We start from the raw sequence: 27,931 nt of genomic DNA, 5'->3' as shown, positions 1-27,931 counted from the left end.
TATTTACAATGAGCGTCGTTGCACTTCTATTAACGACAGATTGCTCGGCTTCCTTCTTGAAAGACACCAGGATGTTCGCCGCACGACAGCAGAGCGACACTCATTGAACTCATTCAAACCCAAAAACGTGTAAATACGATTTTAATACTTTGTCCTTCACTTCCAAAAACGTAATTATACGTTGTCAGATCTCGCTTTTACCCTGCCGGCTCTCCGTGTAATGTGTTAAAAGCTCCCCTTTATCTCCACCCGCAGCAACACGGTTAAAAGCAAGGAATTGACGGGAATGCTCCAATTACGGCTGCGGGAAGGATTTGTTAAGGTTCGTCACCGCCCCGGTTTTAGAGCGTCAGCCCGGTCTCGCTTCAGATAAAAACCCTGATTGAGGAACCCTTTCGAAACAAGGATAAAATCTTTTTTACAGCGGCTCCTTCTCTAAATGATCGGTTGCACTTGTTAAGACCTAAATAAGTTTAGTTGGTTTTGTTTATCTATTCTAAATAAGCCAAAGTAACTTTATAAGTTCAGGAAATAGCAGTTACCGATGGTAGGGTGTAGTTGTTCGTTCGCTAAAAAAATCTAATCGGTTATTGTGATGTATGACTAAGATAGATTCAAGATGGAAAAAGGGCTGAAAGTGCCTTATTATTTATACTTAATATGTTTAAGTGTATTTATAACTACACAAATCCACAAAAGAATTGTCCCAATTCAATTAGTAAATAAGAGCTACTTATTACTCAATAAGAATCTAGTATTAGAAGTAAATCCTACCATAAGGCGTTTATGCAAACTTAATCCCACTAAAAAGAGCCAAATTCTAACAAATACAATGACAAATATAGAAGTCTACCTGTTTTTATATTTTGTTTATGCAAGCGCAAACAGAAGGCTTTGATGCAGCTTCTGACATGAGGAGGTGGCTTAAAGCAATTGTAGTTATTACAAAAAAATGGCCAGCAGGTGACAACAGAGTATAAGAGAGCAACTAGGGCCATGTTGCAACAAGCTCTTTTCCCCACTGGTTTCACCAGGAATGTGAATAATGATGAAACTTCGCTCTATTCAAATGCTAATTGCTGCAAAAACAGAAACAGATAGAAATTTACTTTTTTTCCTGATGAAAGAAGAGACTCTAACCTTTCTTTTGGTAGGTTCCATGTTTTTATAGCAATCGAACACAATATTCTGTAGACCTTGCAAAATCAGTCAAAATCCAGGGGTGTTGATTCAGTGAAAATGGCTGCTGGGAGTCAATCAGTTAATGATGGGGGGAAAAAAACAAACAAGATCCGGATCAGGCAAAGATGTGAGGGGCCATAGTCGACTTTGACGGATGTGGAACGGATGCATAGAACAAAGCAGATGCTTGCTTGTCTATTTGTACTCACAAGGCGGCGTTTGTCTTTTCAGGACCTGGAGGAGGTGATTGCAGTCAACTTCTTCTGAATGTTCTCCTCATTCGTCAGGACGTTGGACCTCATGGCGCAAATCTTGTCCTGGTAATCTTTCATCTGCTGCTCCAGCTCGCCCAGTTTGGCTTTGAGAGGTTCCACCGCCTGCTCGGTCACTCTAGACAAGCAGGAAGAACAGCGGACGGATGGACGCTCGTACACGTTTGCCCATTTTTCAACCATTTTTACTTGTAAGCAAACTCACTTCTGCTCTTGGAGCAAAGTCTGCGCATGCTCCTTGTTTTCCTTGCGCCAGCCCTGCAGCTCGGCTTGCATGGCGTCGATGTCCTCCTGCACGTAGTCGATGATCTTCCCCAAGGGAATCGCGCTCTGACACACCAACTGGATGGAGGCGCGCAGACGCTCCACCTCCCGCGTCACCAAGTCCTGCTCCTTCTTGCGGGCTTCCTCCGACATCGGCTTCAGCACACGGAAGAGGATCAAACAACAGGTCAGGTCGATCACACTCTTCACTTTTGTTCTGTTGATTGTTCCTGTTTTTTTCCCCCTCCTTCACTTAACTCATTTGCTCCCAAAAACGGATAAATACGTTCTATTTTAAATGTTTTAGGTGTCCCAAAGACATATTTAGACGTTTTTAATATATTTTTTTTTATGCTAGAGCATACAGAAGGCTTTGATGCAGCCTCTGAACTGAATGCAACGGTTGAAGCAATGGTGGTTATAACACAAACGGCCAGCAGGTGGCAGCAGAGTATAAGAGCTCAACCAGGGCCATGTTGGAAAAAAGCTCAATTACTCACAATTCTAATTAGATTTGTCAATAATGATGACACTTAACTATGTTCTTATGCAAATTGCTCCAAAACGGAAACAGATAGACATATACTTTTTTTTTCCTGAAGAAAGAAGAGACTTCAACCTTTCTTTTGGTAGGTTCCATGTTTTTATAGCAATAGAACAGAAAATTCTGTTGGCCTTGCAAAATCAGTTCAAATCCAGTAAAACAGCCGGTAGTGAAGGGGATTGCTTCTGGGAGTGAAAGAGTTAATATCGTCAGTGTTGAATATGAAAAATGTTATGGAAATGTCCGTTTTAGAATAAGGCTTTAACAAAGAAAAATGTGGAAAAAGTGAAGTGCAATAATTATTGTACAATTCTGTATCATATTAATTACAAAGAAGAAATTAATTTGAGAATGTTCATATTTCTGACTAGCTGTTGCCAGTTGTCACACCATTCATCGTTGGCGGAGATTCTCCACACTTCACTTTTTAGCCACTGAAATATCAAATTACAAGTGATTTGATTTTTTTTTTTCATCTCAAACAAGCATAACAATAAAAACTGCATGATATAAGAAAAATAAAAAAATAGAACTATATGATGTAAATATGAGAGTACATTATATAAATACATAAATCTGACATTAAATATGAGGTAGTTTTTGATTGACTATTCCATCTATGACATTGCAACGCCATGTTCAAAGCCACACAATTGTACCTCGAAATTTGCTGACATCTTCTCTGTGACCATAACTGGGTAGCAAGAAACAATTTCAAAGTAGCCCAAGTAATCAGCCAACATTCATAACCATTCTCGTGTTAGAGACAAAAATAAATACATGCATAAAATGATGGTAAGAGTACCTCTCTGGATTTATTGGAGGTTGATGACTGTTCGTAGTCTTTCTTGGTCTCAAGGATCTTCTTCACGAGTCCACCTGCATGAATTGAAAGACAGGTGAGAGATTGTAGAACTCATTTGAAGGAATATCAAAGATTGTGTCCTATTTTAATGGATGGAAACAAAAAGGGGACAACAATGTACCGTGTTTTTCTTCACTGCTGAGGTCTTGTGCAGATTCCTGCAACAGAAGAGACGACACGATGACGCTAAAAACACGTTCACTTTCACTTATGCGAGACCACCTGTGCCATAATTTGGATCTGCTTTTAGCTGGTCTAGAGTGTAGTCCACTTTCAGTCATTTTCGGGGGGGTTTAATCGGAAACACCCTCAGTCTACCGAGGTTTTTTTTAAATTTTTTATTTTTTATTTTAAGAGGTTGATTCAACATGTCATCATCATTCTCTTTTTTGTGTGTGCATGTGTGTATTAGGGATGTAACGATATCGGCAATATCGTGATATTGTGATATTAAAACTAGCACAATATATCGTCGTCATCACGTCGCGATATTAAAGTAGCACATCTGTTTTAAAAGTCGCATTGCTTTCCATTTGTGCAGTTCTAGCACCATCTGGTGGCTAATTATTTAGTGCAGTTTAATTTTCACAAGGCATGTTTTGGGCCTTCTATGTTTCGAATCCACGTCAGATGAAGGGGAACGAACGAAATATGCTTGTGAACCGAGTCGATATGTGTCAATGTGGGCTTACTTTAGCAAGTAAGTGCCTCAATATATATAATTATATTTATATATATTTTTTTTTATATATAATATAGATTTTTGTATTTTTCATTGATGTAATGTACAAAAGCACAATATTGTGTGAATTTTTTTGGATGAGCGCATTTTTTTTTTTTTTTAAACAATATTGTGACCTTTTTTTGTATCGCCAACCTCCCCACAATATCATGATAATTATCGTGATAATATGGTATTGTGATGTTGGGATATCGTTACATCCCTAGTGTGTATACATGCACGCGTGTGTGAGTTTGTGCTCATTAATTCACCTGAAACCTTATAAAAATCCCATGACCCTTCACCTTAACCGGATAATTTGAAGTCTCGCCAGAGTCGTGAAGTTCAGAAGGTCAGGGGACCAGAGGAAAGATCAAAGGAAAGAAAGATGAAGCAAAGTGTAATCCAGCACCAAACAGACACCACCTGCCACTCACAGGGTTACAAAACCAGAATCTCTCATCGACCCCAGAAACATCTAAATTCCAACAGATTTGAGAGATCGCAAGAGACCAGAGAAAAAACTAAAGAAAAGAAGAAAGCAAGGATATATAGCGTATTCTGCAAATTCATAAAAATGGTAAACTAGAATTATCTCGGTACGAAAATGGAGCCCTGTATGTTGCCCATAGCTGTGATAGTGACGGTGTGTCCTTGATTGACTGGCGACCAGTCTGGAAAAATCAACTGAAGTCGGAGCCAGTTGGCCTGTGACCCGAATAAGGAAAAAGAATATCAAAAATGGAGGGATGATGCTTGCCTTCTTGTGGGCATCTGCGGGTTCCGGGGCCGCCTCCGCCACGAGGAACTGCTCATCTTCCTCGTCCTCGTCGTCAGACTGCTTCTTCCCATCTCTGATGACTGACAACTTGGCGCTCGAAAGCCTGCAAAGGAGAAGAACGTCAGATGCGAAACGACACACGACGCGGCTTCTGTTTGGAGGCCGGTGTCAAAGGTCACCTCTCAGGCGGAAACACATCATTGAAGCTCTCCTGTTTCTTGACCGGAGGAGGAGCCCGGCGAGCGCTGGTGAGGCGCGCCGGTCGGCTGTTGCTAGGCAACCAGAGACGCATCAATCGCACTGGTTCAGGTCAGAATGTGAAACGTTGGCGCGGTGGACACCCACCTGGAGGCCACGTCGGATGAAAGCGAGGAGCCGGCAGCATCTCCACTTTCCTTGGAAGGAGTACTCGGACCCTGCTGAGGATCTTTCGGGGGGGAAACAAACAAACGTGACACGGCAAAATTCAGTTTGTACTTGAGGGACATTTCATTAGATACATCTGCACAAACCAAAACTTCTCATGAACAGGCTCTGGCATGGCAGGCTCTGATGATGTTGCAGCATTAAAACTTTAAAAAAACAAAACAAAACAAAACAAAAAACATTTATCCAACTTGTAACTCACCGCTGGCTTCGGTGTCCGATTTATCTGTTGACAAAAGAGAAAGCAAAAGTTGGTTTGGGCAGCATCATGAAGCGAACAGTCACGGCATCAAATTCCTCAAGGCAATCCTTCCTCCCATTCTCAGCCAAGAAAATGAGGTTAATATTTGCATACATTTCCATATATTTGAGGGGAATGCAAAAAATGTACCTCCGAAGGTGTTTTTCCTTCTTTGCCCTTTGGCAGAAGATGGCTGACTCGTTCTTGCCTGACTGTTGGTGCATGACGAAGACGACGAAGGCTTGTGTCTCTCACTCTCGGCGCTTTTTAATTTTTCCCCCGTTATCTCTCTCGCATTGTTGCTTTCCTTCACTTGAACTTTCTCCTGCTCCCTTTCATTGCCGTGCGCGTTGTCTTTAACCTTGTCCCGCTCTCTCTCGCGACTCTTGTCGTCTTGCTTGCCATCTTTGGCGGGCTCCTGTTCTCGCTGGTGGTTCTTGGAAGTGTCGTGGCGGTGTTCCCTCGAGGCGTCTCGACGGTGCCTCTCCTGCGCTCTGGCCGGCTGCGGCTGCTTCTCTGGCCTGCTCTCTCTCTGCTCCGTCATCTTCTTCTCCTGGAATCATTCAAAATACGAAAAAGACTGTTTGCTTATAGGCCGCGTAGGGCCACCGAGGCCCCGTTTCAGACCACCTTGGATAAAAAAACGGGATGATCGTGAGATAATGCGAGACAGGCTGTGATTGCTGTGGATGCCTGGCGAGATTTTCAAACTGTCAAAAAAAAAGTGTAGTGGTGATCACAGTGTCAGCTGTAGTAAAAACGGGGCGCAACTAAACCTGATCATAGCTATCATTTGAAAGCTAAAGCATGTGCTTCATTTACCAATATTGTGTTTTTAGAAAAATACAACTTCGATAAAAAAAATTCAGAGTGTCCAATTTAGGTCCTCCACACCCCTATGCGCTTCTGTAAGCTCCCAGAACTACAGACAGAGAGAGTGAGAGTGATAGTGAGAGTGAGAGAGAGAGAGAGAGAGTGAGAGAGAGAGAGAGAGAAGGGGGGGATAGAGAGAGAGAAAAAAGGACGAGTGTGAGACAAAGCAAGAGAGGGAAAATGGGAGATGAGAGGGAGCAAAAGAGACAGATAGAGGGAGGAGAGACAGACAGACAGATAGACAGACAGACAGACAGACAGAGATAGTGACTGACCTCTCTCTCCGCATGTAGTTCGCGCCCTTCCGCAGCGTCCTTGCCGTGAGATTTGAGCGCGCTTTCCTTGGCCTTCACTTCTAGCCTTTCTCCAGCAAGAACTTTCTTCACCGCCTCCTTACTGGACATCTGTGCAACAAGTGAAGACGCGTCAACATCGCCATGCGCCAGTCGCGGAACGATGAAGGCCTCACATTTGACATCCTCAAGAACCACCAGTGGAGCTCAACCAACCTTGGTGAGGCAGCACTTGGCAATCGCCTGCAGGAGCTCGTTGGTCTTCTCGGGCTCATGACCGGCGACAATATGAGCCGGTCTGACCGCAAGGGGCTCGCCAGTGACCAGTGCCACAACATCGATTGCTTTCTGAAGGAACGCCATCTTCATATCTTTGTCCTACAAGTTTAATAAAAAACAAAACAAAAAAACGCCCATTTACCATCCGCCAGGAAGTTGTGTTAATTTTTGTCCAATTTACCTTTATACACTCTGACTTCAATTCATTCTCTTTGTACAAGCCTTTCAGAAAGCCAGTGGTCCTGATAATCTGGTGAAAGTGGAGGGAAAGTATCAAAATCATACATTCTGGATAGACAGACAGACACTATTGTGTACAAACATTTTAAACGTCTGCACTCCTTCCAGTCTTAGACAAAGTAACAGCACCACCTACTGGCTATTTCGTGTTTAAACAACGTATGCTGCATTCATTCAAGAGAACAAAAGTAAATACGTTTTGTTGTTTACGTTTTTCACTGGAAATACTAAGGACAAGCACTGAAGGCCTTTAATTTGTGATAATTAATATAATGTACGTTTGAGTTATATTTTGGTTGCCTGTTATTTCAACATTTCTTACGCTGCATATAGGTCTCACCTCAGTAAAGATGTCGTGCAGGTATCGAAATGGCGGCTTGCTTAGCAGTTTTTCAGTGAGAGCCGGTTTCTTTATCACTTTGCCCAACGTGCTTTGTGTCTTCTTGATTATTAGAACGTTCACGGCCGCCATTATTCGACAAAGAAGTGATCTTTTTATTTGGTCAGATACTTATACATTTGTCATTTTAACAATATGCAAACTGCCGAAGAGCCCGTGAAAATAATGATTTCGACTTTAATTCGTCATGTTGCTGTCTGGTGACGTCATACTTCACGTGACGAATACGTCATAATTTTCATTTGTTCGTGCGGGTTTGTCCATGTATAATCTATCATTTTTCAGTATGGGGGAATTAGTGTCGGTTAATCATTAATAATTCACTTATGGCCTCAATTGTCCGAACACGGTCTCGTGGAAGTCAGGTGAATATGTTTAAACGAACTGCAATGTACGTACACGTACTGAATTTATTTATTCTAACCTACATTTTATATTATTTGTTTCCAATTTTATTTGTTGAGTTGAAATTTGAATGTATATTTTCAATTTTATTAAAAAATGTTTTAAGAAGTTATTTATTTCGTATGTAGTACACTTGGCAATACTGTAATCGTGTATTATGTATGAAATGAAACCCCAACTCCATACAAATGACCGTTAACGCTTCGTACTGTACTGCATTTGCCATTATTAGCGGCAGGTGGCAGTGTGGGCAGCCTTATAGCTCCAAAATACTGAAAGATTGGTTAGAAGAAGATAAGGAACGCGAACGATTCTTCCTCCCAAATACGCAAGCGCGAACTTTTAGCCAGCTTGGTATTAAACAGAAGCGACTCGGTTTGATTTTTGTCTGCGATACTTTTATTTTCCTTTTTTTTTTCCTTAAAAAAAACTGCTGCAATGAATGCAGCTGTTGTTAAAAAGACACAAGACGCGCTCGGAAAGGTGATAAAGAAACCACCGCTGACTGAAAAACTGCTCAGCAAACCACCGTTTCGATACCTGCACGACATCTTCAGTGAGGTGAGACTGATGCTGTCATGATTATTTGCCAAATGTGGCATTTATGCTCATTTTATTTGCACGTCTGATAAACCAGCATAAACCAAATTGAGCTCGTCTGCTTGCGAGCTTAGCGAAAGTATTAGCTCGCTAGCAGTGCCGCTTAGCAATTTAATTCGCTAGCAATGTCGAAACTACAAGTCAAGGTGCATCATTTTATTGTTGACAAAACCTCCGTGGGATGGCTCGATACATCTGCGGTAAACAAAGCGACAATTAGTCCGAGTATTTGGGCGTTGCGTTTTGTCACCCGGTTGCCATTGACACAACGCAAACAGCGTTGTCGTCAAGTTGCTAGATGCGCTTCTGAGTCGATCTCTGCCGAATGCTTTCAAAATTCTGCATCAAAATAATAAGAGGGTGGTGGTCGTCCAAAATGTAATCTATACTGTTAGTTAGAAACACCTTTGCCATATAGTTCACCGGGAAATCATCGGCAATAAAAAAAAAAATGAAGTTATTTGGCCGTGACCGACAACTGCCTGCTTGCGCAATTTTGCCGTGAATCGCGCGAGAACAAGTACAAATCAAAATATCAACTTCCACAAAGTAATGGAAGTACTTGTTTACAAATAATGTGAAAATAAGTACTTCCTCCTGGGGAAAACCGTCTGTCAAAAAAATGAGAGACAATCTATGTGTAATCAATTAAGATGTAAATCAAACAAAGGTAAAGTAACCAAAACTATTTGTAGTTTGGAAGCACATACATTGCATCAAACGTTTCCAAAATTCCATCAATCCATGTTCAGAATATCCTGTTCAGAGTGGTCAGGTGCTGGAGTTTATCGCGAAAGGTGGACTAACTACACTTTGAATGAAATGCACCCCGCCTACCTGAAGTCAGGTGAATGTGCCACTATAGCATCAGTGACGTATATCTGGACAGACGTCCCTCAAGGCTCTATTTTGGGGCTATTTCGTTTATAAACGACCTTCCCCAAGTATGTACAAATGTTAACATGCAAATGTGTGCTGATGATACTGTTATTTTCACCCATGCAAAAAACTACATTCCTTGTATTGGACCTCATTAGATTATGAGCGTGTACCTCGTCAATTTATGTAGAACAAAGACAGCGCTAGCGCACAAATCTCCAAATGTGGACCATCAGATGCAAAAAGATTTCCCAAGACGTAATGGCACGTAACACCGGTGTCAAGTACAGTAATTGAAGTTTCCAGTTCTAAAAGGAGACACCAACACTCTTCTTCAGGGAGTTAGTGTTGTATTTCACCTTGCCTGTTTGTATATTTGATAAAGCACAATGTGTCAGTAGTTGCAGGTGTTTGAAAGGAGTCATAATTTAAAAGGGTTCCCAGGTGACTTAATTAGGTCCGACTGATATGTTTTGTTTTTGTTTTTTTCCCAGACTAAAATTTAGATAACTAATTAGACAATTTGTTTAAAAAATATATAATGATTTAAATTACGGTTTACGGTTTGTTAATGCTTAAAAAACTAACATTAAATTTGGGGTACTGTATTTCTTTAACTTTACAACACAGGAAAATCTGCAAAAATTGGGTCATTTTGTTTATTTTTGTCGAAGGTTGAATTTCATTATTTTTATCTTATGTTGTACTGTGTTTTAATAAAAATACACCCATTTTTATTTTATAAAAGAGCTAATTTTTCCCAATTAATCGGCCGAGTAGTAGTCTAAATGAAGATTCTCTGACATTCTTCAGTCAAATTGCTAAATAGTAAATTTCTCCACTTTCAGATCATCAGAACAACTGGTTTCATGAAGGGACTGTACAAAGACAGTGAATTGAAGTCTGATAACGTAAAGGTAAGGTTGCCTTCCTTACTTTGTGTATCCCTAAACTTCCATTTTGCACAACATTTTGATGACCGATTCTGTTCTTTGAGTCCTGTTGCTGATTGTCTGTCATGCATTCCATAAAATGTCACTCGGGTTTTGTTTGTGGGCAAGCAAGCTTGAAGTCTTCTGGCTGAAAATTGTACTCACTAGTAGATAAAGTGGTCAACTGAATAATTGTCATGTTCTATGAGTTTATGTGGTGACGCAGTTGGCTGAGTTCGCCATTGTTACACGCAAGTCGAAACTCAATACCTTGACCGTGACTCATTCGACAGCAAACTTGAAGCAATTGACCTCACACTATCTCATACTCTTGTGTTTACCACTGATTTTTTTTTTCATGTTCATGTCTTCTAGGACAAAGAGACAAAGATAGCATTCCTTCAGAAAGCGATCGACGTCGTGATACTCGTCAGCGGTGAGCCCCTTGCTGCAAAGCCGGCACGTATCGTGGCTGGCCACGAGCCCGAGAAGACCAACGAGCTGCTGCAGGCTATTGCCAAGTGTTGCCTCAATAAGGTTTGCTCATGCAAATTATTCAGCGTATGAATGTTTTGGACGAAGTCTTGAGCAGTCACCTCTGGAAGAGTGATGAAGTCCTTTAAATGAACCCATGAGTGCGTGGACGAGTAGATCAATTGGCACCCGGGGAATAACAAATGGTAGTTGTTTGTACTGTATGTCTGTTATGGAGAAGAGTCCCTGTAGATCAGATTTTTATTAATAGTCAAGGACACCGATAACCGATATTTGGAGCCGATAATCATTTTCACTAAGAAGGGAAAATATTGGCATCAAAATTTGGAAAAAAATACAAACTCTAGCTCTTAATTTTTTATTTTTTTATTTGTATTTTTTTTAGAATTTTAAAGCATATGTTTATTGAGCAACTTTTAGGGTTAGTAAAATATTGGAGTTTTTTTTTTTTTTTTTTTTTTTTAAGACTTAGACTTGACTTTATTTTTTTTTTAAATCTCAATAGACATCTTTATTTTTAAAATCTAACAAGTTCCGGGATCTCCCAGGGGCAGTACTATGTTTTCAAAAGTTAAATAAAAACAAACAATTGTTTTCTACACTAAATAATAGGGGTGTTAAGAAAAATTGATTCTGCAATATATCGCGATATTACAGTGCGCAATTCTTGTATCGATCCAATATGCGGGCGAATCGATATTTTAACGTCAATTTTTGATGGAAATATTCAACAAAAAGTCTTACTTAGCATGGAAAAATATTATACTAATGGAATGTTCAAACATGAAACAGATTGCAACCTGTTTGTTAAATACAGTTAAGTTGCACTTCAATAAATTATCATACAAATTTTACAGTGTACATTATTACATGATTCTTCAAAATGGCCGATGATGATATTCATCAAAATGTTGAATATCGGCGCTGATATTCGGCCTATCCCTAATTGAAAGACTTAAAAATATTTCATCCAAAGTTGCCCAGTGAGGAGGCAGTGAAACGAGTACTTTCCGGAGAGAAGGTGGACTTGAAAACCAAGGCCACATCCAAGTCCCAAGACAAAGAAAATCGAGAAGGACGTGAGCATCAGTCATCGGAAAGAGAGGTAAAAAAAAAAAAAAAAAAAAGTAAATGAAATTGTCATTCCATCTTTCACATTAATGTTATTTTGTATGAATTGAGGAAAAGAAGCGGATCGAGCGCAGTGGGAGCAGAGAAGACAAGGACCCGGGCCAGCCCCGAGAGCGGGAAAGACAGCGACGAGATGGCGAGCGAGACCAGCGCCGCGATCGGGAACATTCCGGCAAGAACCAGCGGCGCGAACAGGACCACGACAAGAGCCGCGAGCGAACGCGAGACAAGGACAAAGGGAGAGGGAAAGACAGAGACAAGGAGAAGGAGAAAGACCTGGAAAGACATCAAGACAAGTCGAGTCGAGACCGAGACGGAATGAGAGAAAGAGATTCTCACAGGGACCCCGAAAGAAGCAAAGACAAACGACGAGAGCGAGACAAAGAGGCAGAAAGGCGCAAAGACAGCGACGACAAGAACACAAGTAAAGAGAGAGACAGTAAAAGCAAGGTATGTCAAGAAAATGAGAATTTTTAAGCCCTATCAATATTTTTCTTACATTAAAATAAATGTCTTCGTACCCAGGATAGGTTGTCGGAAATACAACAAAAACCCACCGAGGACGAGCCCAGAAAAGCAGTCAAACCTGCACCAGTTGTAAGTTCTGCCCTTTGCAATACTTCACAAAATATGAATTCAAAAAATAAATAAATAAAAGCCAGCTATATATTAGATGTTGTTAGTAAGATGTTTTCTTTTTATTGCTCCTCGTCGCGTTCTTGGAAAGGAACCAGAGGCAGCTGATGAGGTATTCAGTCTTATAGCACAGTCGTGATTAGTGATTGCAGGCCTGACTTGTCTGTCTATTTGGGCCTCAAATCTATTTTTTTTTCTTTTCTTTTTTCTTTTTTTTTTTTTTGCTGAAGTGATCATTAGAATTGCAGTGTCAGATGTAATTGCTACTGTTCGTTTGGAAATTTGAGCACTATTTGTCTTAACTTGTATTGTTTGCATGTATAGCTTGCAGAGAAAGTTGAAAAGCAGGTAACTAAGATGTCATTCAATTAACACGTTATTTTTAACCCGACTGTTTTGATGAGGGTCAGAATGACCCACCCTGAAATCTTAAAAAAATAAAATAAATAAACAAAAAATAGAGATTGTTTGTTTGATTCGGTGTAGAAATTAGGGTTGCACAATATATCAAAATCCAAAATATCGATATTGGCCCATGTAATATCTATATCACAAAGGTATGCAATTTAATTAATTTATTTTTTACCAGTTAGTTTAGCCGCTAACTAAAATGTGCACCGCCATAATGCATCCACATTATCAAGAAGTGCCGTAATTACAAATAATTAACGAAGAATACTTTGAGTTTACTTATTTTGTCACATGAAAAAATGTAATGCTTTACTTAATTAGATGATAAAAATGTATTTTCTTTACGTACATGTTAATATTGCCAAAATATTTAATATCGCTATATTCAGCAATTATATTGCATATCACGTTTTTCCAATATTTTTTTTTTTTTTTCTTCAACTTTATTCCAGACTCTAAGTCCAATACAAACGAATAACAAAATATACACCATCAAAAAACAATAAAAGAACAATAAAAAACAATAAAAAACATTAAAAACCAATAAAAAACAATAAAAAACAGGGGGACTGTTATACAGTCATCAGGCAGTCATACCAATGTTTCCACATCCTAGACTGATACCGTACAGCACTACACTTAATATCGGTCAAAGACAGCACAACTTCATTCATAGTCCTATTCAAGCGACAAATAAAACTGTATACAAGCTTTCGCAAAGTAGCTTGTAATCCGTTTATTCTAGCTGTAACAAACAGCTCACTTGCTCTAGTCCATCTTGGTCTCCTAAGGAGCACCCGCAAAGCGTCATTGTAGGCCACCTGCAGCCTTTGCAAACTTCCTTTCTTGTAGTTTGACCACAGGTGAGCTGTGTACAGCGGTGTACAGTATGATTTAAACAATTCGATCTTCACCTTGTCCGTACAGAAACCAAACCTGCGAGCCAGAGTGTTTGCTTGTGCGTATAATGTCCTACATTGCCTATACATGTCATCATCATCAGACAGATCTTCTGTGAATATATGTCCCAGATACTTTATTTTATTCCTCACATGAAGCACAATATTGGACAGATAAAAAGCAGGAAATGTCAGACCTTTGTCTTCCCTCGTTCTACATATCATAATCATACTTTTATCTGCATTATACTTGATGTCATGCTCCAAACCATAACTAGCACAGGTGTTGAGCAATTGTTGTAAACCAGCAGTACTCGGGCTGAAAACCACCAAATCATCTGCATACATCAGATGATTTAGCAGCAAATCACCACTATAACAGCCAGTATTGCATGCCTTCAGCCTTACTGACAGCTCATCCAAATATAGGTTAAAAAGAACTGGGGATAATACCCCCCCTTGTCTAACCCCATTTGTAGCGCGAAATGGTAAGGAGACACTGTTCCCCCATTTAATTCTCATCGTCTGCTGAGCATACCAATAGGTTAAAATTCGAACAATATAATTTGGCACACCCCTCTGTATCAACTTCATAAACAGCTTCCTGTGATTTACCCTGTCGAAGGCCTTGGATGCATCCAAAAAGCACATAAAAATGGATGAATTCTGAGCTTTATATTTACTAATAATTTCTTTAAGAGCATAGATACACATATCTGTACCTAAATTTGCTTTATAACCGAACTGGCTGTCTGAGGATGTAACAATTTTTAAGATTTTATCCAGCAATATTGCTTCAAGAACTTTCGACACAGTACTGGCCAAAGCAATTGGTCTATAGTTATCTGAACTACCAATCTTCCCAGCTTTATCTTTAATAACAGGAACTAATAGCACAGTTAGCATGGAGTCAGGCAAAAACCCATGAACAAAAAAAGCTGTGAAACAAATGGAGATCAGGGGAAGTAACCTCGCACTTGCAAACTTTAAGTGCTCAGCTGAGATGCCATCCAAACCAATAGCTTTATTATTTGACAAATTGGAGATAGCTTTCAGTACTTCATGACCAAGGATTGTATCTGAGCTGTCAACTTCATTCACACAGTAAGTGTTACTCTGTACACAATTAAATAACCTACTATAATGTTGCCGCCATAACTCCAAGATATTATCTGTTCCAGTTTTACCATCAACAGCACATGGTAGAGAATTTTTTGTTTTCATGGCCCTAACCTGCTTCCAAAATTCATATGTGTTGTTACACTGCAGTTTCCTGGCCATAGAATCAGCTCTCATTGCCTGCTCATTTTTTACAATGAAGCGTAGTGCATATTTATATTGTGCATTAGTGACCCTCTTATACTCATAAATTGGACCACATCTTGGCCTTCCAGCCAGCATCCACTCTCTAGAAGCATCACGTGCCTTTGCATAGAATTCTGCCACATGAGCATTCCATCCCGGTTTTACTTTCTTTTTAAATTTAGGCTTTTGAAAACATTTACTTGACCTAATCAATGAATCCATTATATCCTCATACATAGAAGAAATAGCTAATATATGATCAGAGTTCTTACAGTTATTGTTATTGTACAGCCCTAGTAGAAATGTGACAAACCTTTCTGTGTAATTTTAAACAAATGACATACATATAAAATAAAAAGAAGACAAGAACAAATCCATCCAATTTTTACTTTTTTTTTCATTTTTTATTTTTATTTTATTTTTATTTTTTTAACCGTACATATTTATTTTTAAAACTTTTTTACTTCCTGATATTTTTTTAGTATATGAAATATGGTCAATTTGACCCATAACTTCAAAATAATAATATAGAAGAACATTTGATAGATAATTTGCATAACTGGCAAGGCTTACCCCTATCTTAAAAAAAAATAAAAATAAAAAAAATCGGAATCACAATTTGAGTTCCATATGCTTTAAAGATATTTCTTTGTGTTTTCTGAAGACCTCGTCCCAGTCGGACAGTCCAGCAAGAATACCTCGGCCGTCTTCTGCCAAAGGGCAAAGGAGGAAACCTCGAATTGCAGGACAGGGTAAAAGCGCCGTCCCCTCACAAAACACATTTTCATCGTGGAGCTTTTACTTTTTCTCTCTCTCTCTCTCTCTTTGTCTGTCTACAGATGAATCTGACAGTGAGGCTGGTAAGTGGTTCTATTTTCAGACCAGACTCAAATGGGGTGGTCAGCAATTAAGACAACACCTCGTCTTATGCTCAATTAGACATGTTTGATCATTATTATTACAAAATATTACAAAACTAGATTGTGTGACTGCGATTGGCTGGCAACCAGTCCAGGGTGTACGCCGCCTACTGCCCAAAGCCAGCTGAGATAGGCTCCAGCACCCCCCGCGACCCTTGTGAGGAATAAGAGGTCAAGAAAATGGATGGATGGATTGTGTGATAATAATTATTATTATGTGATCAAATTGAAAAATAATATGACGTAGTGAAGTAAACACCAGAACATTCACTTCTCACAGATGCTGACCCTCCCAAGGAAGGTGGCGATCCTGCAGGTGCCTCATTTCCATCGGAAATGAACTCCAGGTCTGTAGCAACAACACAAGTTCGTACTTTTGCAACACTTTTGTAACAAAAAAACTTTAAAACGAGGTAAAAAAAAAAAAAAATGTCGCAGTTGTATTATATATATATATATATACAGTGTATATATATATATATATATATATATATATATATATATATATATTGTTTTTTCTTTAAATTTAAAAAGGACTCAAAATCAAAGTTTTGTACGAAAAAATATATACCAAAAAAAAAAGACAAATGATTTATTATATAATAACATTTTGCACGTACACTTTTTTTTGCCCATCTACAAAAATTGCTGTCATCTGTCCTTTTTAAAAACCCAAATGTGGAGTGTATTTATGATTTTGTTACAAGCAAATGCAATCATTCAACATTTGGCTCTTTGTAGCTGTCACAATGTTCAATCATATTTTGGAAATAATCGACAGCAAGTTAACCATCTTAACTCATTCACTGGCAGCCATTTTCACTGAAGCCCCTTCGTTTTGCTGGATTTTGACTGCTTTTGCCCGCACAATATTGTGTTCCATTGCTGTAAAAACATGGAACCTACCAAAAGAAAGATTAGTCTTTTCTTTCATCAGGGAAAAAAAGTATATTTGTGTCTGTTTCCGTTTTGCAGCAATTAGCATTAGAATATAGCTAAGTTTCATCAATATTTACATTCCTGGTGAAAACACTGTCAAAAAGAGCTTGTTGCAATAAGGTCCTGGCTGATCTCTTATACTCTGCTGCCACCTGCTGGCTGTTTTTTTTTTTTTTTTTTTTTTTTTTTAATAACTACCATTGCTTTAAGCCACCTCTTCAGTTCAGAAGCGGCACCAAAGCCTTCTCTATGCTCTCTAACAAACGTATAAATAAGTTTTTGGAGTGAAGGACAAAGTAATAAAAAACATGTTTATACATTTTTGGGATTGAATGTTAATGAATTTATGCTCATTTCGTTGTGCAGCAATAAGCGACCGGCGCGGCCCAGCAGCGCTCGTCCGGCTCCTCCTCGAGTCAAGAAACAGGAGAACTTTCCCGAAGGGGTCCCAGCTGAGAGGTGACCCCCCCCCCCCGTCGATATATATTCATTTCTTATTGGACAACACTTTCATGACTTGCTTGATGTCTCTTTGCAGGCTTTCAAGTGCCAAGTCGTCAGTCATCAGAGACGGGAGGAAGCGGTCGGATGATGAAGATGAGGAAGACGAGCAGTTTCTTGTGGCAGAGGCCGCTCCGGAAGCTGCAGATGCTCATGAGAAGAAGGTCAGCCATGATGATAACAATTGATTGTCCAAAGCAGAAACATACTGTAGACACACAAGCAAATTGTCAATTGTAGTCTTCAATTGAATTAACAATAATATTAACTGGGGATGTAACGATATCCAAACATCACGATGCGATATTATCACGATATGAAGAGTCACGATACGATCATTATCACGATAGTGTGTGGAGGTTGGTAATATTAAAAAAAAAAAAAAAAGTCACATTGTAAAAAACAAAAAAAAAAACATGTACATGACAGCAATGCAAATAAACAACCTACAATCTCTAATAACAAATGTATGCACATATCGAGTTCCTCCACATATTGCCTCGCTTCACAAGCATGTCACGTGCCTCTTCATCTGACCATTAGCATGGATTTTCAACAGAGAAGGGCCAAAACATGCCTAAACTGCACTAAAAAACTAGCCACCAGAGGGTGCTAGAACTGCACACATGGAAATCAAGCTGACTTTTTTTTTTTAAAAGATGTGCTGCTTTTAACTAATTTGCTCCCAAAAACGTATAAATACGCTCTATTTTAAATGTAAGTGTCCCAAAGACGTATTCATACGTATTTTTATGTTTGTTTGTTTGTGTTTTATGCTTGAGCATACAGAAGGCTTTGATGCAGTTGAAGAAATGGTAGTTATTACGCAGCTGGCCAGCAGGTGGCAGCAGAGCAAAGGAGCTCAACCAGGACCATGTTGAAAAAAAAAAAAAAAAAAAAAAAAACCTATTACTCACAATTTGAAATAAATTTGTGAATAATGATGAAACTTAGCTATATTCTAATGCTAATTGCTACAAAACGGAAACAGATAGAAATATACTTATTTTTTCCTGATGAGACTGATAATCTTTCTTTTGGTAGTTTCCATATTTTTATAGCAATAGAACACAATATTCGATGGGCCTTGCAAAATCAGTCAAACTCCAGTAAACCATCCGGGAGTGAAGGGGATTGCTTGTGTGAAAATAGCTGCAAGTGAATGAGTTAATATCGTGATATGACAACGATATATTGTGGCTGTTTCAATATCACGATATTGCCATTATCGTTACATCCCTAATATTGTCGTCCTTTCTGTTCCAGGAATCTGCACAAGACCTCGCCGGTGATGAAGAACATGGTATGCTCATGTTGTTCTCCTCTTTGTGTGTTTCTATCCATAAAAAAATATTTGTCATAAAGTAATGTTGTCTGTTTCATTTTAATGCAGGTGGCCTTGTCAAAAAGATCCTTGAGACCAAAAAAGACTACGAAGCGTCACCATCCTCCATTAAATCTAAAGAGGTACTCGATTCTTACCTTTCCTTTATTGCCCACTAGAGGGTCCCCTTAACCAATAAACATGTGACATGACTGGTAGGCCTATCAACGACTTCAATGAGACGTTTGTGAAATGTCTCCGAATGTTAATCGCTCGGGCCGCTTTTGAAATGTGCCGTGCAACCCTGCTTATTATCACCGAGGAGATGTAAACAAAAAGGCAGCGCAGAGGTGCAATTACGCTGCCTTGAAACCCACAAAAATGCTCCCCCTTCACCCGAGTCGAAGGTCCAATATCCTTGACAAGCAAGCGTGGCTTTGCAGACCACACACACGCACGCACACAACTGATGCACACATCAAGATGTCTGGAGCGAAAGAAGCTCTGCGCTTGCTCAACAGCTTCACAAGTAAAAACGACTTGTGCTTTGCATGCGATATCATCAATGTCTGCGACGTATTCGTCCTTCACGTTACGGACGTTCGAGTGGACACATTTTCTGCTGGTGTGGCTGTTTTGTGTTGTTTTGACAGTAGCGAGGTGTCTAAGCGCTCAAAATAAGACGTCATGGTGGGTGGTTGCATATATAACTTAAAACTTACTGTTATGCAATAACAGTGGGCAAGATGTGAATTTTGAAACATACACACCCACCAGAGGTGCGACAAAAGATTACGGGTGTTGAAACAAAAAAAACTCGTCCCGCAAAAATGTTGAAAATGTATGTTGAAAATTCACTGAGATGGGTGTGCAATTGACCTTTGGGCATCATTTGAATTTTCAGGTGCACAACGAGTCTTAAAGGGATACTTGACTCATTTGAACAATTTTCAGCAGTGAAAAGTTCATATTTTGTTCAGAATGAATTTGATAACTTCATTATTTTTCATGTACAATTAATACCTTTAAAAACTTATTTTCCTGTTGCTGTTGACTGATGATTACATCACCTGTGCTGAGGAAGTAGGTAACGGCCAATCATGGCTTACCTGTTTTCTGAGTTTGGTCAGTAAACTGAGCCGAGATTGGTCGTTACTTACTTCCTCAGCACAGGTGATGTCATCATCAGTTGACAGTAAGTAGAAAAATGTACTTTTTAAAGGTATTAATACATGAAAATTTGAAAAATAATGAAGCTACCACATTAATTATAGACAAAATGTAAATTTTTTGCTGCTGAGAAAAAAAAGGGTACTAAATGAACTTTTTTTTTCCATGAACTTTTTACTGTTCTGCTACTATGAGTTGCTCAAAAGGGCTACCGCTATTTTTAATCAGTACATACATTTTTTATATATATATTTTTTTTACAAGAGCTTTATTTTTTAGTCTCGAGAAAATATAATGCAGCAGTTACTTAACGATTGATAGGCTAAATTAGTGTTGATTTTCTTCAGAAAGGAAAAAAAAAAACAGGACGGGCCCCGGCTTGGTTCCTCCTTCGTTCGGTCTTCTTCTGTGCAGCTAACTAGCAATCAAAACGAACCAAAATGCTAGTCCCGGTTCTACTCGATTCATGGTTCTCGTTGCCCAACTTTATCGCTCATCTGGTTTTTGGCATCTCGTCGGCCAATTTGACAGAAAACGGAAGCACATCGTTCAGACCTTGACGCTCTGGATAGCCGCCAGATGCGTCAGTTTTCATATGTGCGCTGGTCCAGGTTGTGGAATAGCATAGTGGCTAAACTCACGTCGCTAGCTTCTGGTAATCAATCGCTGCTAGTCTTGAAAGATTTGCCATTGCGGATTTAAGCTCGCACTAAAATGTTTGTCTCATAATGCACTTTGAACTAATTACTAGTACTCATTTATAGAAGGTGAACAATCATCGTAAGTTGTCAGTATAGTTGTTAGTCATGCTGGTTTGTTGAAAAAAAAAAAAAAGTGTATATTTCTGCATGATTGTCTGAACTAACACCTGCGTCAGCATTATTTCATTGTTGTTGTCCACGTGAAAGTTTTGTCTGCGTTTTGGTGGTGTTCTGTGGGTGGTCTTCTGCACTGAAGCGCACTTTCCCCCGCGTCCCCGTCTCGCCCACCCCTAACACTGATGGCTCGACTGCTTTGGACTGTCCTTCATGTAGAGAGGCCCCCCCGACCACCGTCTCTGACATCATCCGTCATAAAACACGCCACCGAGGAGCATCAAGTCATTTTTACATGAAATAAACTTCCAACCAGCTTTTTTTTTTTTCCAAATCTGAAATAGAAAAGGGCTTTGTTAAAATGATGTGAACTAACCGTGTAGGATTTATACTGATTATCCTAATTCAAGATTCTCAGTTTCCCCAGAGTCAAAACACGCACCGCAGACTATCATGTGCGGTTTCCAAAGATCGAGCGGCGCAGGTATGTGCGCACGTCTGCTCCGTTGGGGCCTTACCGCCCTCGTCGGCTGCGCAAAAGAATTCCAAATGACTTCCTTCCTGACATGAAAGTGCAGCCGGGTCAGTTGGATGGAGTCATTTTTCCTCGTGTAATCACGGCCTGAAAAAACGTAAATATTGAACTTGCTCATTCCATGTTGTAAGTCAGGTTTGAAATTTCAGCTGCCACCATTCCTGAAAACGGGCTCAGCGACTGCTCGGACGTTTGTGTCTTTCATTAAAATGCAGTCGCTGCTTGGCAGGACTGTACCTTTCGCACTAATTCAATTACGCTGGCGCAAGTAAGTCACAAGACATGTTGAGGGGGTGGCCTTGCCTTGACCCCCGTTGGCAGCATTGTATATTTATTCACGATACTTGCACAGAATTTGCCACTCGCAGCAGCGGCGTTTTCGTAAGAATGTTGTGTACTCTCGGGCCCGCTTTCAAATTTGGCTTGATGAAGGTTTGTAACGTATAAATAAACGGCATGGCACACAAATGGAAGGCTGGCGAGCGAGCGGAGAGGGGCTGGAATACTCTGTAGTCAAGAAAATAAATATTCTACTCTTGCAGCACCTTGTAAACATGGAGGGGGCAGACATTTTCTCGATTGGTGGTGGAGCACAAAAAGAAATGAACTTAAAGTTGAATTAATCGTCTTGTTTCTTTTTGACACTAAAGACAGGATTTGGTCGCATGCTAGTTGCCCGTGACGGTGGGGGAGAAAAAGCTAATTGTAAGCATTAGTGGTGGGACTGAACTGATTGTGATGACAAAGGGTACCCGTACATCAGGATAACTCAAGTTGATATCTGATTTCAAAATTGTGGTGACTTGTGTGCCAAAACACTTGAAATGAAGGCCAAACATGCCAAAAGCAATCCACTTTTCCCAATCCATATAGTGTGTGACACTTTTAAATATTGTCCTGTGAAATGAGGGTGGGTTTGACTAGATGTGTCCAAACTGTGGCCCAGGGGCCTTTTGTGGACAGCTGGCCATTTTTTTTAAGCACCATTAATAATAACATTCAACACATCTCCCAACACTATGAACTCTTTCACTCCCAGCACATTTTTGGTGTTTTACTAGATTTTGACATATTTTGCAAGGCCCACAGAATATTGTGTTCTATTGCTATAAAAACATGGAACCTACCAAAAGAAAGATTAGTCTCTTCTTTCATCAGGGAAAAAAAAAGTATGTTTCTATCTGTTTACGTTTTGCAACAATTAGCATTAGAATATAGCTAAATTTCATCATTATTCACAAATCTGTTTAAAACAGTGGAGAAAAGAGCTTTTTGCAACACGGCCCTGGTTGATCTCTTATACTCTGCTGCCACCTGCTGGCCGTTTTTGTAATAACTACCATTGCTTCAACCATTCTCTGCAGTAGAGAGGCTGCATCAAAGCCTTCTGTATGCTCTAGTGTAAAAAAACATAAATACGTCTTTGGGACGCAGAACATTTAAAATAGAACATATTTATACGTTTTTAGGAGCAAATTATTATTATTGTAAAAAAAAAAAAATTTGGTTCCCCTTTAAATGCTTGAACTGTCTGAGAAAAATGTTGTCAAAGTCCGCCTCTTTCCTCACTCTGCGAGAGCCGTGCTGCATTATGTCCCCTCAAAATTGGAAGTCTGGATATTTTTTATTTTTTTTAAACAATATCAAATGAAGAATTTCAAGAGTAGACACCCGCATCGACCTTTTTGTAAAGGCAGACTTGTGTGACGTCGATGTGTTCACACAGCACCGTTGGCAAAAGAAGTCGGCGTGCGGTCGCAAATAAAAGAAACGAAGACCCGAGTATCGTCTGCGCTACGCAGACCAAACCAAAAGCCTGGTCGAACCGCAATGTTTGCGTAGCTGCAGGTTTCTCAACACCCGCTCCGAAGCCACCCACCTCGATGGCGGACCGCGGCGGCGAGGCTTTTCCACTCTCGCGCTCAAAAAAACAAAACAAAAAAAACTCACAATCTTGATGTCCGTTCTGCAAGTTCAGCAACTCAATAGAGCGAACGTTATTTGCGTGCGTCTTTTTTTTTTTTCTTTCTTTTTTTTTCTCCATTTTCATTCATTCAGCAGGTGTCTACGCCGCCACGAACGCGAGTCCAACTTGAAAGGAGGACCAAGTGCGGCACTTGTTACTCAATACTGTAGTCAAATAAGCCCGCCGCCACAGCTTGTTACTAAACTAAACAAGAACTACGAGTGCAGGTGCGTCTGCACAAATGAGTGTTTATGTCTGCATGGATTGTGTGCCAGACACACGCGCACACTTGGACAGTGCGAAGGCTTTTGGACGGGCAAGCCCAGCTGAGCAAACATCCTCACGTATGTTGCGTGTTAAGGGAGGTACCCCAACTTTTTTTCATTAGTGTAAACCTCCACCCCACCCCATTGAGAAATTCTGTTAATTAGTCGAAGTCAACCTTAAATATTTCTTGACAATAATATATTCTATATGACCTCACTTAGTCTAAACATGACATTCTGATTCATATTACATTTGTGGAATAAATTATGACGCAAAATCCAGCCGTTTTTTTTTTATCTATCTTGGGGGCGGCCATTTTGCCACTTGCTGTCGACTGATGATGACATCACAGTTGCTCAGGTCTCAGGTAACAACCAAACAAACAAACAGTTCAGCTTCTGAAAACTGGTGAGCTATGATTGATTGGGTTGTTGCCTGAGCACTGAGCAACTGTGATGTCATCATCAGTCGACACAGCAAATGGCAAACTTGCTGGATGGATAAAAACGGCTGGATTTTGCTTCAAAACTGTTATTAACCAGAATATATTTAGACTAGTGGGGTTGCATAGAAATATATTATTGTAAAAATAAATAAATAAATAAAAAATTAGGATTGATTTCCCTTCTAAATAATATTTTTTCCTCGGAGAACACATCGTTGCTGTTGTTTCAAGCTGCAGTGCGTATCTTATATCGCCCCCTAGTCTCTGGGATTGTGCATTACATTACATTACCAAACAAAGTTGAAGTATTATTAGGTATTATTCTCTATACTGTATTGATATCATATTCTGTAGTAAACCAACCAAAAATTTGTGAACAGACATTTCTTTCTGACACATATGATGATTGGCCGATGTGTCAAAAATGTTGTATTATACTACCAACTACTGCCAACGAGGACTTGCTTGATGTATTTTTTTGGGGGGGTCTACAACCTCTGAAGTACCCGATAACTTTAAAATAGGGCAGGTATCAGTGCTTGCCATCCACATCAAAGTGTGCTTATGCCAACCCAAGGACCAAACAGTCTTTAATATCTCACTAAAGCAAATGACTGCTTAGATCATCTTCCCAAATTCTTTTAGCATTACATTATAATTTGAACAAAACTGGGTTATTTAATTTTTTTAGTCGTTACTGTGTTTTAAAAATAACAACAACAAAAAATCACTTTAAATCTTGAGGTGACATGATGATGCACGGCTCCTGCAGAGTGAGAAAAGAGGCGGCATTTACAACACTTGACAGACGGTGTTCAAGAGTGTAAATAAATTTGTTCTCAAGATGTTTTCAACACTATAAATGGGTTAATAATGTGTAAAAATAATAGTACAGTTGCGGACTTAACAATCCAGCCAAGCTAAAAGACATGTTGCGGAATACTGTACATTTATTGTTTTATTTCACATTTGATAGTTGGGCAGGTGACTCCACAACCTCACAAGTCATATTTGCATAATGTGTCCGCTTTTCAAAAAAAGCTTGTTCAAATGAATCTTTGCTTCATAACCACGCTAACATCACCTTTTCATGGGCTGAAGCCGGTGTCGGAGGAAGCCCGCAAGAAGGAGCAGGACTTGGTGACGCGCGAGGTGGAGCGTCTGCGCGCCTCCATCCAGTCGGTGTGCCAGAGCGCGCTGCCGCTGGGGAAGATCATGGACTACGTGCAGGAGGACATCGACGCCATGCAGGCCGAGCTGCAGGGCTGGCGCAGGGAGAACAAGGAGCACGCGCAGGCTTTGCTGCAGGAGCAGGAGTGAGTATTGCACGTCGCCCGATGATGCAAAAGATGTTTTGGAAGAACACGTGTATGGATGCAAATCACTGACCTGTATATATGACTGGATAGCCGATAGCCCATACGTGCCAGTGCAAGCCGTTGAAGTCACAGGGCGGCCATCTTGTTACTCCCACCTCGCGAGCAGACTACTGTATAAACTATATGGTATACGTACAGATGAGACATATACAGCTCATAGGCAGTTAGTATAAGGCCGGAGGCGAGGTGCCGGTGTAGTCACTATTTTTTAACAAGTGAAAAAGTAAATAGAAGACCCCCTTTTTTATTTTACCACTCAGTACCACTCAGGGAGACCCCAATATTAGATTTGGCAGAGGCATCTTTTGTTGAATTACAGTTAGAATTATACTTTTCCTCCTGTACTAAACATCATTCAGCATATAATTTATACATGTATTTGAGGCAAGTTGTAAAATATCTGAAGTCCTTTTGTTTATGTTTAATAAATTTAAAATACCATAAATCATGTCGTTTCTACTAAGTACTGTCTCAAATGCTCTCCAATTTGGATACCGTAAATGTAATAGGATCGTATGCCGAGCAACGTTTCTTGGGAGGAGCAATATGGCGGCCTCGCGACCTCAAAAGTCTTGGCCTGTCGGCTGTCCAGTCATATTGACTGACTGAATGTCACTGAATTGTGTTTGTGTTTGTGTTGATGCTTGCGCAGAGCGACCGAGCGGGCATTAGAACCTCTTAAGGCTGAACTTTACGAACTCGACCAAATGATCAAGGACTACCAGGACAAAATTTGTGCGATGAGGTCCAACATACTGAGAAACGAAGAGAAGATTCAAAAAAAGTTGACTGGAATTATCACCTCTTCCACTTGAAGTGAGAAATCTTAAAGCGTTTAAAAAATATATAAATATAATGGAGTGCATAAGTTGAGCTCCATTGTCTTGTAAATAGCCTCAACTAGTTAAAAAAAAAAAAAAAAAAAAAAAAAAAAAAAGACTATTTCACACTGGACATCTTTGTGTACTGTACACGCAAACATCTGTTGTAGTACCACAACTGACCTGTGAGAGGCAGCATGGTGCTACAGGGCATCCATGCTGCCAGAAAATATCAAGTAGAAAAAAAAAAAAAGGCTGCTAGGCTAACGGTTAGCTAATCTAGGAACAACATTTTGCAACTCTTCTCTTTAGGCTCTATCCGAATTTTTAGGAGTAACTTTTGGTACAGTAACTGCGTTAAGCACTCGTGTGGTCAGCGCTAACATCTCTGATCAAAGTGGTATTTGTACGCGCTTTGCAGAAAAAAAAAATAAATAAAGAATGCCACAAACTAAATTAAGTGGTTGCTAATTTCCAAACATGATCATTATAGTAATGATGCTTACATTTTATTCTTTACTTCTAATAGAGACACTAGTCAGGAAAATTCCGAAATACTCCAAAATGTATACATTGTGTTGCTAATGTTTACCGTCTGCCCATAAAGAGAAAAATATTGTAATATTTAATCCTCATTTACGAGTTTTATGCCTCTAATATTACAGTGCCTTTGAGTGATAAATTGTAATTAATATTTGGGCTTGAAAGTTGGATTTTACTGCATGTGTTTATCATCAGAAGTCGAGCATAATCCAAGATGAGCAATATTAAGAAACAAAAATCTTCCATTTTTGAGTTTATTTTTGCCATTTATGAAATCTTTCTGAATATATACACTTGGATTTTGTTAACACGCGGGCATCTCTTTGACTATTGGATGTAGAATATTTCTCTCGTGCACGTCCAAGTAGCTTAGCTGGCAGGGAGGATGTTTTGCTAAATGGCACATATTTTTCATATGTAAAAAGCTATCAGACATATCGATTTACATCTTCTCCTCCAAACTTTTCGCCCTTAGCAATATTTTCTATCATGTGCATTTGCGGCATTTTCAGACACAGCTGCACTTTGACGTGTAAATAGTGAAAGTAGCATTTTGAATACATGTTCATTTTATTTGTATTATTATTATTATTTTTTTAATAATAGTGTTCCCCAGCTGACCCTTGACCCTAAAATACTAAATTGATGGATGACTGAATGACAGTTTGCAGTAATGAATAAATAAAGTTGTTCTCACTTGTGTTAGGTCATATAAGTTATATGTACATCGTCAAAAGGGTTGCAAGTGTATTGTGAACCATTTACACTGTATATTATGTACATGTGGAGATTGTATTATAGCTCATATAATTATCTGTTTTTTGTAGTGAAGTACAATAATAAAATGTCTCCAATAAATATCTCCGACTCATTTTCCATCCTTGAAGCACTTGAGCAAAAATGTTTTTTCCTCAACTTTCATGTGAGCGAGACACAAAACAGCTGCTGCCACGTGAAACGCCACTTGAGCCACTTTTTTTTTTTTTTTTTTTTTTTTTTTTCCAAGCAGACCCTGACCCGCAAAGCAAAAAGATTGAAGTTGACTGCCCACCTGCTCTCAGCCTGGTGCACAACAGGTGGATTGGAAAACAGAAAGAGAGCTGCTCTTGGTTGAAGCCTTGAAAGATTGAAGTCATTCCTAATATCCCCCCATAAAAAGCTGATTTGGCCTTTCTTTCGTTATCCACAATGCTTCAGTTTGCTAATGAGTGATTAGCGACTACCTTTCAACG

General features: G+C 39.5%; 2 protein-coding genes across 8 annotated transcripts; one reads left to right on the top strand and one right to left on the bottom strand.

Annotated features, from left to right (window-relative positions):
- Positions 1–929: 929 nt before the first annotated feature.
- LOC144030153 (TRAF3-interacting protein 1-like) lies at positions 930–7,562 on the bottom strand. Of its 4 annotated transcripts, none has more exons than XM_077536169.1 (14): positions 7,322–7,562; positions 6,923–6,991; positions 6,679–6,840; positions 6,445–6,573; positions 5,447–5,849; positions 5,258–5,281; positions 4,975–5,056; positions 4,809–4,901; positions 4,609–4,732; positions 3,249–3,285; positions 3,068–3,141; positions 1,660–1,874; positions 1,392–1,572; positions 930–1,246 (listed from the first exon to the last, which is right to left on the bottom strand). In XM_077536169.1, exons 1-13 carry the CDS (start codon positions 7,451–7,453, stop codon positions 1,410–1,412), a joined length of 1,707 nt encoding a protein of 568 aa, XP_077392295.1. In that variant the 5' UTR covers positions 7,454–7,562; the 3' UTR covers positions 930–1,246; positions 1,392–1,409. The 4 variants fall into 4 exon arrangements, with proteins under 4 accessions (XP_077392295.1, XP_077392296.1, XP_077392294.1 ...); XM_077536170.1 differs by having other exon boundaries at positions 930–1,243; XM_077536168.1 differs by having other exon boundaries at positions 930–1,572.
- A 108-nt stretch (positions 7,563–7,670) lies between these two features.
- traf3ip1 (TNF receptor-associated factor 3 interacting protein 1) lies at positions 7,671–27,559 on the top strand. 4 transcript variants are annotated; one of them, XM_077536167.1, is made up of 15 exons: positions 7,671–7,772; positions 10,114–10,182; positions 10,573–10,734; positions 11,669–11,797; positions 11,875–12,273; positions 12,349–12,420; positions 15,739–15,826; positions 15,914–15,934; positions 16,275–16,341; positions 17,300–17,392; positions 17,472–17,598; positions 18,701–18,737; positions 18,828–18,901; positions 25,058–25,272; positions 25,988–27,559. In XM_077536167.1, exons 2-15 carry the CDS (start codon positions 10,135–10,137, stop codon positions 26,148–26,150), a joined length of 1,695 nt encoding a protein of 564 aa, XP_077392293.1. In that variant the 5' UTR covers positions 7,671–7,772; positions 10,114–10,134; the 3' UTR covers positions 26,151–27,559. The 4 variants fall into 4 exon arrangements, with proteins under 4 accessions (XP_077392293.1, XP_077392292.1, XP_077392291.1 ...); XM_077536166.1 differs by having other exon boundaries at positions 7,672–7,746; XM_077536165.1 differs by lacking the exon at positions 7,671–7,772 and adding an exon at positions 8,075–8,347 and having other exon boundaries at positions 11,881–12,273.
- Positions 27,560–27,931: the final 372 nt, after the last annotated feature.

Source organism: Festucalex cinctus, chromosome 11 (genome assembly GCF_051991245.1).
Source record: "Festucalex cinctus isolate MCC-2025b chromosome 11, RoL_Fcin_1.0, whole genome shotgun sequence".
NCBI lineage: Eukaryota > Metazoa > Chordata > Actinopteri > Syngnathiformes > Syngnathidae > Festucalex > Festucalex cinctus.
Note: the sequence above shows the minus strand (reverse complement) of the source record. Positions and strands in the feature narration are given on the sequence as shown.

Coding starts and splice junctions, on each gene's coding strand:
- LOC144030153 (XM_077536168.1), bottom strand. CDS start 7,453: ATGGCGGCCGTGAACGTTCTAATAATCAAGAAGACACAAAGCACGTTG. Junction 1,875..3,067: donor CCTCCAATAAATCCAGAGAG/GTACTCTTACCA, acceptor CGTGTGCTGAAG/CCGATGTCGGAGGAAGCCCG. Junction 1,573..1,659: donor ACTTTGCTCCAAGAGCAGAA/GTGAGTTTGCTT, acceptor CTGCTTGTCTAG/AGTGACCGAGCAGGCGGTGG.
- traf3ip1 (XM_077536164.1), top strand. CDS start 8,225: ATGAATGCAGCTGTTGTTAAAAAGACACAAGACGCGCTCGGAAAGGTG. Junction 8,348..10,113: donor TGCACGACATCTTCAGTGAG/GTGAGACTGATG, acceptor CTCCACTTTCAG/ATCATCAGAACAACTGGTTT. Junction 16,342..17,299: donor CCATCGGAAATGAACTCCAG/GTCTGTAGCAAC, acceptor TTCGTTGTGCAG/CAATAAGCGACCGGCGCGGC.